The following is a 12,432-nucleotide window of genomic DNA, read 5'->3' as shown; positions in this document are numbered from 1 at the left end:
TTCGAACTGGACAGGAGACTTCTGCTACTGCCTTATCTTGTTCATACTACCCCTGGTCTTTGTACTCCATCTCCTTTCTACACCTGCTGGTGCTCCTGGAGTCCAGCATGCTGCAGCTGGTGGAGAGGAGAGCTGATGACAGAATTTGGGAAGGAAGGAATATAAGAAGCTGAGGCTGCTGTACCTTCTGTTTAGCCCAGGAGTTCTAAAGTTATAATACAAATCTTCAGGTGGCAACAAGACAACCTTATTCATTCTAATGAGTAAGTTAAACCTTTTCTGTGAGCAAAAAACCCAGGCTGTTATTGTAACCTCTGTGGATATGATGAAGATCTGTTTGCGCTCCAGTTGTAGATGAAAACAGATCTTCATAACAGAAACATAAATTCACATTTTTAAAAAATCTTGATAAAATGCTGTATCTTTCCTGGAAAAAAAAGTTTTGATTTTTTTGTTTGAAATGACAAGAAATGGCTGTTTAAGGAGCAGAGTAAAGTACTGCTAAGCTCTGTGTTTGGCAGAAGTGGACTGCCATAAAACCAGTAGCGCAGTTACAGGGTGGTTGGTGCGGTAAGTACTGCAGGTGTCACAACACACTGCATAAGTGGTCCCTCCCATTTGCTGTCATAGCCATTCCAGGTGGTGAAATGCAAAGCACAGGAGAGGCTGAATTAAATGGCAACAAAAGCATGTTGCAGTTCACCGCCTGGAATGGCTCTGACGGCGAGTGGGAGGGGATGCTTAAATGGTGCATTACGGTGCCGGCAGTACTTACCGTGCAACCCCTCCCATAGCTACACTACTACATAAAACACATGCCAACTTTAGTACACAATGACTATTTTCCATGTTGTTACAACTCCTGCACCCTAGGTAGCAGAATACTGTTTGTATAGCAGCTGGAGGAAAAAGATGCACCACAGCTCTTACCTTTTGAATGCCTGCTTGGGATTCCTGCACATTATTTTCAGAGCCATTGCTTCGGTTGATCATTTGCCACAGTTTGGAATACATGTTGTTCTTTTCAAAAGGATTCATCCCTTTCACTCGAACGTGCTCATAGACGGCAGAGTCCAACACAGTGCCATAAGGGATATCGGTCTGCCTGGAGAGATCCTGGAGAGACCTGAAGGGTTGGAGAAGATTAAAATAAATAAATAAAACACAAAAGACATGATTTCACATTTCCAGGCCACTGGCAAGCAAAGGCCAACATGTATGACGACAGCTGTCAAGTTGTTTTTATTTTGTTTTATTACGTTCTTAAAAGTCAAAGCAAGGCGAGGAGAATTGCCTTTATAGTTTAAGGCACTAGGGAAACTATGGAGCTGGAGGAACAAGAGAAGAAAGATAATGGATTTTTTAAACAAGAGAGACCTATGAGAAGCTGGGCATACCAGGCATTTTCTTTTAAAGGGCAAAGCAGGAGAGGGGGAAGAGAGCTTTAAGAGGTGTTATAGATGTTATTTAACTTATGTCCCACCTTTTGAATTCAAGGATCACCTAAAGATGCTCACACAAACATAAAAACTACAGGCGTGTGCCGCTTAACAACCATTATGATTGCATATATGATGGTGGTCACAGCACAATAAAGAGGCTCTTCGGGAGGTAATTGCATGTCCTATACCCTGCAGCAGAGTGTCTGTTAACACCACAAAGAGGTTCTTAATGCAAAGAAGAGACTATCTATCTCCAGAAGCCTGTGCAGCCAGCTAGTGTCTGGCAAGGAGTGTCTGTTTACACAGCAATGGTAATAGATTGGACTGAATGTTCACTTAATGACCTAATCGCATAACAATGGGAATAAGAGAAGGTATCCCCATCGTTAAGTGGTACACACTTGTATTTAAAACCACCATAAATGGTTAAAAATAATAAAAGTGAACTAAATTGTAACAGTATAAAGCATTCTTCTTCTTCATAAGGGGTGTGTGTGTGTGTGTGTGTGTGTGTGTGTGTTTTACCTGGCACAAATTTGATTTTACTTTAAATAAATGATTTGTGTTTAAAGCCAAAAGCAGTCAGCCCCCTCCCACGATCCAGTTCAGAACTGAAGCACAAAGGTTGAGGTATGGATTAGTCCTCCCTTCCACACATTATTTCCCTGCTGGAATCTGATCCTAAGGATGCTGTTTGCCTCAATTTGCTTCAAATTTACCCCACAAAACTGCTGTTTGCTACAGTCTCTGGGTGGGTGGCCAATAGAATCTCACTTGGGTCTGGCTGTTTGCATAACTGTGTAAAAGATTGGCTGCACAATGGTTTTAGGCACACCATTTTCCTCTGCTCATGGCAGCAGGACTGGTCCATCCATACGGCTAACTGAGGCGGATGCCTCAGGAAACAAAATGGCAGGGGACGCCCACCTCTCTCTGCCCATTTCCATCCAAAGTACTTCCTCCTTCTCCCATGCAAGACTAGCCCACCACTCTCCTTCTTCCACTCTTTGTTTTCCAATCCAGGGAGTGAGAGAAGTAGAGGCTGGTATGTCACCAGGTAAAGAAGGCAACATTTGATATACAGCCTCAGATGTCAGGAGGTCTTGCACCAGCCCTGCATTTTAGGGATGGCTCATCAGGAGCACAGAGTGTGGCTACTGATGGGACATAAAAACAGGTCCTTTGAGGCCTATGCAACACATTCTCTTGCTGTCCCACCACAAGCAAGCAGTGATGATATTCCTGTTCAAGAGCATTTTCACTTCATCAATAAAGTTTTAAAGATTATCATATTAAGTTTTAATGTGGTCAGATGACCACAAGGTGACTTTAACATATTAATTTTCTGTGGTGAATTTGCATCTTAAATATGATGACTTTGTGAGGGCTAGTGTGACCCATGTCAGGAAAACACCTTAAAAATTAGAGTTTGTCCTGATGTGGTTTACTACAAGTGTATTGCCTCCCCCCACCCAAAAAAGGTTTAAAAATGCACTGTTTGAGATAGCCTTTTTATATAAGCAAGCTCTTATATTTTAAGTGCAATGATCACAAAGCCTGATTTTGCAATCAGGGGGACAGAGAAGGGACAGAGAAGAAAGGTGATTATTGAAGGGTACGATTTGTGGAACTAGTGACCCAACCCTACTTGGGCCTTGCGCCACCAGAATGCTCATTCCACTGGCATAAAACCCTTTGCAGCAGTTGCAAAAGGCAATAAGCCATTTGATGTGGCCTGGTCACTGCTACAAGTGGTGAGCAGCTGGTTCTGAATGCCAACAGACTGGGGACCCCTACTAGTGCCAATAAGTTGACAAAGGCGGGGGGGAGGGAGGCAGGGAGGGGACAAAGAGGAGGATGAATCAGGCCCAGGAAGAGAACAATATTGGCAGTGGCAGCACACACTCACTGGCGTTCCTGGAGGGGGGCCAAATGCTAAGTTTTGCAGGCTTCCATACGCCAGTATAAAGCAGATCCTCCCTCTTGTCTTAGAGCCAGTCACAAATGCACACTGTGCACACACCGATGGCCCAGCATGGGCAAGGCAACAACCACCAGGTAGTGTAAAAGTCAGCAGTGCGATCTTGGGAGTGCCATTGCCACCCCCTCCCTCAGAAAGAGTTATGAGGTCCAAATTCTCCTGGAGAGTTGGGAACCTTTGCATTTATCCATGACCAAAGCAAATAGAAGACAGGCTACAATTACAGCTCAGACGGCAGAGTTCCAATGTCTTTCAGACAACTTCCAATGTTCAGTGAAGGAGGGGTGTGCAACTGCACCCACCAGCTCTGGCCCAACTTCTATGTATTCAGCTGAAAGTTGAAACAGAACCTATACATGTATAGCTGCATAGGGCTCTCTTCAAAATGAGGATAGGATCTGGCATGTGTGCCACCGAAATCTACCCCCTCCTTCCCTCAAAACAGCCCCCTTCCAACTCTGCTCCCTGCCCCAATCCTCCTGGCCACGAACATTTCCCACTGTCACCATACGTGCTCTGGTGCTGCCAATGGAGCTTGCATGGGGCCCCCAGGCATTTGCGCTGGTGGTCTCACAGCACATGACAGCAATGCGCCTTTAATGACATCTTAAGGTGACTTAGGATGATGGATTGTCAGATCTGTCTCTGTAAGCCCTCAATAAGATCAGGCTGTCAGAGTCCAACTTTATCTCCTTTCAGTCATCCTTTGCCTGCCTTTCACATCCACACTATTCTACTACCTTTGCTTTTCAAATTCCTACCAACACTCAGTGTGAAAGTGGAAGGAGGGGGGAAAGGAGTAAGAAAACATTTTCTAGAAATCAGTAACCAATATGCATTAATTACACTAGAATAAGAGTATGTACGGGGTATTTCAAAACAAAACATAAGTTGTCAGGCATTGAATATAGCATAGTAACATGAAGCCTGGCTCTGCACGTCTCTCACATCATCTGCATGGGAGATTGCAGAAGGAAGGGCTGGCCAAAATTGCTCCTCCTCTATTCCTGGGAGTAATGTTAGGATCAGTCCTGTACTACTCCAATACACATTCACTGAATGCCGGATGTCTTGAAAAGACCTAGATTTTCTTCAGAAATACAGGTCAAATAGTCTTTGGGCCTGATTCTATCCAGCTTTCCAACACTGATGCAGCCACAACCCATCCCCAAGGGATTTCTTTACAAACATTCTTTACAAACATTTCTTTACCTTGAAGAGGCCTCCGTTACTGTTCCTCCACTGCAGCATCCCACGCATGCCCCATTGGCATGCATCAGTGCTGGAAAGTTGGATAGGATTAGGTACCATTCATGTTTCCATGAATTCTATGTTACTTATATATAAGCAGGTCAAACAGAGATGATGCGCGACATCGTATTTTCATATCTTAATTTTAATAAAATGGAGTTTTCTGGACTTTTTATCAGTTTAATAGCCTTCCAGCTTCTACAGCTTTTTCTCAGTGTATTTGCAACATATCCCAATAGTTCATTTTTTTATAGACATATGCAAAGTAAAAAACTTTATGGATGGGATTCTGAAATGCCACTAACACCAAATCAATTTTCAGATGGTCCCTAAGAGTCTGCAGACCCAATGTTTTTCCCTCTATTTACCCATCCTTGTGGACCTCTTAACCAGGCCTTTACTTTTTAAAATGACATTCATTAGGCTTTCTGAAGGACTACAGCAATCTAACACCCAGGACCCATTAAGGCGCCACTGGCGCAAATTAGCTTTATGCAAGTGCACAAATCTAACTGATGACACTTAAGGACAGATAAAAGGGCTAGTTGTGTGCAATCTTTTAAAAAAGCCAACAGTAAATTACAAAATGCCCATTTGCACACCAGAAAATGGAAACACAAACCTATAATATGCTGTGGGCTTTAACAGTGGTGGACCTCCCATTCATTCTATGGGGCAAATGAGCTGAATATAAATATACAAACAGTATATTTGTATGATATAAAACGCTGGAAACAGTAATGGGAAAAAAGGTTTTCCTTGCACATTTTTAAATTCCTGGTGTTATCTTTCCATCTCAGCAAAGGCAAAACAAAGCATGGTCACAGATGAGTTTTATTTCATCCATTTTGATAGGGAGACAATAACAGAATGCAATAAATGGCACAAGTTTGTTAATAGAAGAGGACTAAGATATAGCGGTGAAAGAAGCCAGTGACCTACTGACCTACATCTTCACTTTCATGCTGAATACATTATTGAAGACATTATTCTATCCGTAGCAAATCCAAAATGTCTAATTGCCCAGTGCAGGCATAAAGCATGACTCATCAGGACTGGAAACGCTGAAATCCATATAATTAACTGTGATATAAATGCAATAAATTCTGGATCCCATTTGAAGTGCTGATCTTGACCTTTAAAGCCTCAAGCAACTTGGGACCTTAAAGATTTCTTTTGCCACATAAGCCTGCCCAGGCTCTGTGACTGGCCCTGATCGTTTATTCCCTCTGATGCAAATTTGGTCAGTGGGTACTGGAAATGGGGCTTTTCCCATGGTGGTGCTCAGTGGCATTGCTAAGGGGTGCGGTGGGGGGGTGCAGACTGCACTGGATGACACACTCAGGGGGTGTATGTAACACCACTAATGGTCAAAATTGTGAAACATTGGTAATTCCAAATAGCACGATCATGTTATATATCATTTGACGGAGACTTTCCTGCAAAATGCAATGCAGCAAACCAAACTGAAATATCGGTATTCTATCAAACTTTATGAACAAATAACCAAAAAGGAAAACAACTGCCTTGTGTAATAAAAGGTAGATTTCCTCAACTCAAAATTGACCAATGGAACTGATTGTTCTGAGGGCCAAAGAGTGTTATTATGACACAGCAGGGAACCAATAAGGTGTTAGTAGAGTCTCATTTCCATGTACTAGAGGTAATGCTAGAACTCTTATTCAGTTGTGTGAGTGTCATCAAGTTGGCCACTGGGTTTTTTGTTGGTTACTGATTTTTTTTGTGTGTGACCTGTATATTAAAATAAATAGAGTTAATGAGAGTTATACTAATCCTAATGATGCCACTGCATTTAGGTTGTGCATATGATATTGCAATTTATTCTGTATAGTCTGGTATGGGAGTAACACAATGAGCTCTTGGTCTGGATGATGCACTCTAGTGACACCTCTGGTGGTGCCTCATTTAGAATTCCCACCATCAAGCTCATTTCTTCTCTGCTTTAAAGTTGACAATGAATACTTTTCTCATTTGGAAAGTTTTAATTGTTAATTTCAGCTGATGTTTCAATTGACTGCTGTACTTTTTCACTGTTTAATACTGTAATTATTTGTTTTTAAGATTTTCCTCTGCTTGTTGTTAACCACTCCTAGGAGGACTTGTCCTGAAGAATGGGGTAACTTTTATGGCAGGACTAGTATGATAAAAGGTCAAATCTGAACCACTTTGGTCCCTATCTGTCTGACTCTGAGATTAACATCAGAACAACCTGTTGTGTAACTTTAGTAGGCCTGCACTCATACTGGTTTTATATCTGTTTAGCTATCAGGGCTTCTCTAAAGCAGTGTTTCCTCAAACTGTGGGTCGGGACCCACTATATGGGTCAGGAGGCCATTTCAGGTGGGTCCCTATTCATTTCAATCTTTTATTTTTAATATATTAGACTTGATGCTCCCATGGTATGTGACTGTATTTGGGGAAATGTTACAGATCTGTACTTTGAACAAGCTACTATGTATATTCTTTTAACAATGATAGTAAATGGGATTTAGTATGGGTGGGATTGCAGCCTAGGATTCCTAAAAAATTTCCTGCTTGATGATGTCACTTCTGGTCATGACGTCACTTCTGGTGGGTCCTGATAGATTCACATTCTAAAAAGTGGGTCCCGGTGCTAAATGTGTGAGAACCACTGCTCTAAAGAATCCAAGGACCTATAGCTACGCAAGGGAGTTGAGAAATCTTTATTCGATTCGAACCCCACCATCACAGTTCCATGGGGAGAAGACATGACTCCTAAACTAATTTACATTCATGGTACAGATAAGAAAAATGTGAAAAGTTGGAAAATGCCTAGGAAATCCTATCGGAAATGGATCAAATTGATAAACACCTTTTTATCTTACATAATTGGAACAAAAATATGTTAATTTTTGAAAAAGTACCAATTCCATCTGATACAATTCCACATTTGTTTCAGTTTGTTTTATGTTCATTTGTTTTATGTTTGTTCATTTGTTTTATGTTTAGGATACTCCTTGAACTACAGGGATTCCAATCTCTGTTTTGTGCTGCAGCAGCTAAAATGACTGACATAATCTGGATCCTGACTTTTCTAAACTCTCTGCATTTATTTCCTTTGAAAAAAACAACAAACCAATCCTATCCAACTTTCCAGCGCTGATGCAGCCGCAATGCAACCCCAAGGTAAAGGAACAAATGTTCCCTTGAGGAGGCTTCTGTGACTGCCCCCCTCCCACAGCAAGATGCAGCACATGTCATTGGTGTGGCTGCATTGGACCTGGAAAGTAATATAGGATTGGGCCCCACAGCGGCGTTCCTGGGGAGGCAAATGTCCCAGGGTGCCCCACTTATGAGGCCTGTGGGTGCGGCACCACCATCCACACCCTCTGCAGCCAGGCTGGCGCAGCTGGTGGAGCCCTCCAAAGCCCTTCTGCGGGTTGGGGAAGCCTCGAGGCAGAGGCATCCTCTGGCTCTATAAAGTTGTCTGTAGCCTCCGGACGATTGTTAAGCATTACTTCAAGTTTTCTAATGAAAACCAGAAGTAATGCTTGAAGGCCCTCTGGAGGCTTCAGATGCCTTTTGGCAGGCCAGAGGACATTGTTCGAGACTCCAAAACTGACTGGTAAGAAGGGAAATGGCAGTTTCCTGGGGGGAGGGGAGCATTCTGCGGTCCTGGCTCTGAGCAGCATATGGGCCAGGATTGCAAGTGGAGCCCCAATTTTGGCTCTGATAGTTTGTAGTGCTTAAGACTGACTTCCCCAAAAGGTGTTATTTTTTTGGGTACACATACAAAATTCTAAATGCGCGCACACACACACTGTGTATGAAAAAGAACAAGTTGTTTGCTTGGTATGAAATTGCTGTTGGAACATAAGCTGTCTGTGCAGGAGCAATTAGTCACTAAATAATGAGGGCAAACATCTGATTGCTTATTCTGATAGACTTATTTATGATTGTAATTCAGATAAAGCTCTGCCTACACAGTTGTGCTTTCCTTGCACTCTGTTGCTCCAAGGATTGATTCTTATTCAGGGTTAGGAAACAGGACACAGGAAGACAAGTGATCTGATGCCCTGCAATGACAGCCATGTCAGAAGGTAATAATAATAATGACAGCTGGGTGGTTTACGAATCTGGATGAATCAGGTTAAAAGAAGAAAAAAGGACATGGTGGGTTAGAAAAGAGCAGAATTTTGTCCTTCACTGAAAAGAAATACTTCTTGGAATTCTGTCAGCAGTCCTCTCCAACCAAAACTCTGTAATTGGCCTTGATAACAGATTTACTATTCAGAATGCCTAAAAAGAGATGGAGGAATGTCAGTTCTGTGGGGAAGGACCATAACTTCATGTGTTACATGTATGGGGGTCTGTGTCTGCCATCTCCAGTTTTGGCTAGCAAGGCAGGGATTGAACTGCAGCAAAGTAAACAGACAAAGTTGGGCTAGATGGACCAGTGCTCCTATTCAATATCAAGTGACTTCTTTCCAGTTTAAGAAGTATCTCTGCTCACTTCCCCTCTCTTCCTGGGAATTGGGGTGGTAAAGGACTGGGATACCCATTGGATACCTAGGATACTTAGGGATACCGAGTCAGGGGCAGGTGGTCCCAGGTTCCACCCTGGAGTGTCACATGAGGGGATGCATCCAAGATATCATGTGAGGCCATCCAAGATGGCGGCCATAGCCTCTTAGAACGTTGTGAAGAATGAGCTCACACCTGTCACTGCTGCCTCTAAAGGTTTCTTCAAACGCTTAGGCAGTGGTGGGTGCAATCTTGCTGCCTGCCAGCCCCTGTTCCTTCTCCTTTGGAAGGAAGGGGGCAGCAGGCAGCAAGATCACACCTGCCACTGCCTCTAAGTGTTTCTTCAGTGGCTACTTACCCAGAAGTAATTGGTGGTGACATGGTGACATCATCACATCACCACCAATTACTTCCGCATCTGTGTGGTAGGGCGATACCAGGAGCCACCATCCCACACAGCAGACAAGGCAGCTACACTAGTAGGGACACCACCAGTCCTTTTGTAGCCAGAATTTCTTAGTTGAATGGTAGGCATGGCAGTAGTAGCACCAGCATTCATAGGCTCTCCTGTGACTATTAAGAGTCTAACTAGCTGTGAAGATGAATGCATTGTTTGGGCTTCTGTCTCTAAAACATGCTGAAATAGCAGCCATGATGTGTGTCTGCATGCGTGAATGCAATCAGGCGTGTGACCAAACCTCTACAAAGGGGTTGTGTCTCAGTGGCAGAGAACATGTGTTGCATGCAGAAGGTTCTAGGTCTTCTCGACATCTCCAGACCAGTTTGGAAAGCCCCTATCTGAAACCCTGGAAAGTCCCTTATCAGTCACTGTACCCAATCTTAAACTAGACTGACCGATGGTTGTAGTCATTATGAGGTTGCTTCATATGTTCAACCCTTCCCCGCCATGCTGTGGTACCGATGAAAGTCGCTTGCAGAAATTACACTGGCTCCTAATGACCCTTCCCTCCAGGGATTTAAAAAATCCTTCAGGCCAGGGGGAGGATTTCCACTGGAACTACTGTGCCCCCGTGCTGCTGGCTTTCTGTTTGCAGGGAGTTTTAAAGGCAGGGAGGATTCAAAAATGTGACCCTCACTCCCACCCACCATGTGCAATCTGAAATGATGAAATCTTGATGTTTCACCATTTCAGCATTCTCTTGAGTTTCCAAGCAAACAGGAATATTACAAGGGGTGAATGAAATAAAAAGAGAAAGGGCAAATGGAAGGAGAAGACTCTTCTTTGCCTTTCGGAAATACAGGTTGAGAGGAAGGGGACAGGCAGCAAGAGGTAGTCTCTTTTCCCCTCATATGCCCTTTCATTCAAGAGGTATGGTGATGTAGCTGCTGAGATCCTCTCACTCCCATTTCCATTAACAACGGCTGTTTCCCACCATAATTATTTTTTTATGATCATTATATTTTAAGTTGAATTAACAGCCAGCTTGAGGCTTCTGAATGAGGAACAGTATACATTTTTTTTAGTACGGTAAATAAATAAGGTTTAATACCTCCTCACTTGTTACTGGAAAAGGGCTTACAGGAATATTGGAGGTAACATGCCATTGAGTCATGCTTTGAATGATTATGCTGAAAATCCTGAGTGGGAAAAGGAATGTAGCTTTTGCTGGAAGGAAAATGACTATAGCTGAAAGAAGAGATAAGACAATGACTGTTTCTACAAAGTGCACACAAAGATAAGGGCTTCATTAGGAAAAGGGGAAGAGCTCCCCTTTCTACACTGTGGAGAATAGTGGAGCTACAGAACACCTCTTCTTTCATGGTTTATGAGCAAATTTGTATATCAACCAGACCATCCCATTAAAGTCTGCAACAGAGGTCCTGCTCCAGGTGCTGCCACTTGCAGAACAGAAGTGGTTGGTGACGAGAGACGGGTCTTTTCTGTGGTGGTGCCCTGGCTGCAAAGCGCCCTTTGTTTTGCCAAATTCCCAGTCCAAGCTTCACCTAGAGGACCTATGGCCACTTCAGGCTAATAAACTCCCCCAACAATGGCCTTAGTTCTGCACTGCTGAACTCCACCACAGGGGTAGCTTGCCTGTTTGACCTGCAGAGATCCTCCTTCCTCCCCTCTCCTGCCAGCAGCTTCTCCAGCCCCCACAGCAACAACCTGGTCCTCAGCACGTCTTGGGAGTGTTAGCCACACACCAATCTCCAGTGTCTCCGGCAGTCTGTTCCAGCAATCCTCAGAAGTCCATTAGCCCAACGGTCAGTCAGCATTGGCCAGTCAGCACTAGTCCATCAGCCAGTCCCATTAGTTCCTCAATTCATTAATCCATCAGTTTAGTTCTCCCTCCTCCAAGCTTCTTCCTTCTGCTTTCTCATCACTCCAAACTCCTTCCTTCCCTTTTCTTTCCTACAGGTGCTGCTTTTAACACTTAATGACCTGGTTGACTCTAGCGGTTGCAGCTGTCCAACCCTGCAACCCACTGCTAATTAAAGCCCTGGGGTTAAATCTATGCTTGCCTGCCAGAGTACGGGGCCACTGTTGACACCCCACCCTATCTCCTCAAGAGATCTTGTGCATTTCCATTACACCCTTCTCAGTGAAGCCTGGCTGGTGCCAACACTGTTGTCTTTCAGGCATCAGGCGAAGATATTTTACTTCCATCCATAGTGCTGTAGGAGGAAGATGGGCAGCCCAATCCTATGCTGCCACAGTGCCCAGAGGAGGAGCAGCACCAAAATGGCCACTGCTGTATCCTGTGGGCCTGGAACAGCTGCTGGAGTCTCCTTGGGATAAGGAAATGTTTGTTCTTTTACTGCATGTAAAGCTCCAGCTGCCCCAGTGGGTCATCTCAGGGCTGTGCCAGCTATTTTGCTAGTGTAGAACCAAGGAGGTCCATGTAGGACCTCCAGGCTCAGAGGGGGGCATAGGGGATGGCGGCAAAGTGGTCCTTCCTCTGGTCTGCCCTCCCCCTACCCAGTTCCACCCGCCCCATGTCCCCAAAAGCCGAAACATATCGCCGACTGCTCCTGCAGTGTGTCATTCTGGTGCTAAGGTTCAGCGTCAGACCTGCAGGCTCACTGCTGGCACAGAAGTACCTAATGGCACTTTTGCACATAGGTTCTGGGGCAGTACAGCAGCCTCTGGTGCTAGCCCAGTATAGAATTTGGCCCTAAGATAACGCTAACAGGAAAATAAATAATTGGCACATGGGGGGGGGGATTGCAGATGTGAATCTTCAGATTCCAGATCCATGGATATTGGGGGGGGGGCACCTGTAATTTAAA

At 44.1% G+C, this 12,432-nt stretch overlaps 1 protein-coding gene across 2 annotated transcripts in view; it reads right to left on the bottom strand.

Moving 5' to 3' along the window:
* GRID2 (glutamate ionotropic receptor delta type subunit 2) overlaps positions 1-12,432 on the bottom strand; it is a 997,958-nt gene that overhangs the window by 139,793 nt on the left and 845,733 nt on the right. For both annotated transcript variants that reach the window (XM_066632190.1, XM_066632191.1), the window contains one exon: positions 931-1,126. In XM_066632190.1, coding sequence (XP_066488287.1) covers positions 931-1,126 — 196 coding nt within the window. The remainder of the gene's footprint in view (positions 1-930; positions 1,127-12,432) is intronic.

This window comes from Tiliqua scincoides, chromosome 6, assembly GCF_035046505.1.
Source record: "Tiliqua scincoides isolate rTilSci1 chromosome 6, rTilSci1.hap2, whole genome shotgun sequence".
NCBI classification, from domain to species: domain Eukaryota; kingdom Metazoa; phylum Chordata; class Lepidosauria; order Squamata; family Scincidae; genus Tiliqua; species Tiliqua scincoides.
This window is presented reverse-complemented; position numbering and strand designations above follow the sequence as displayed.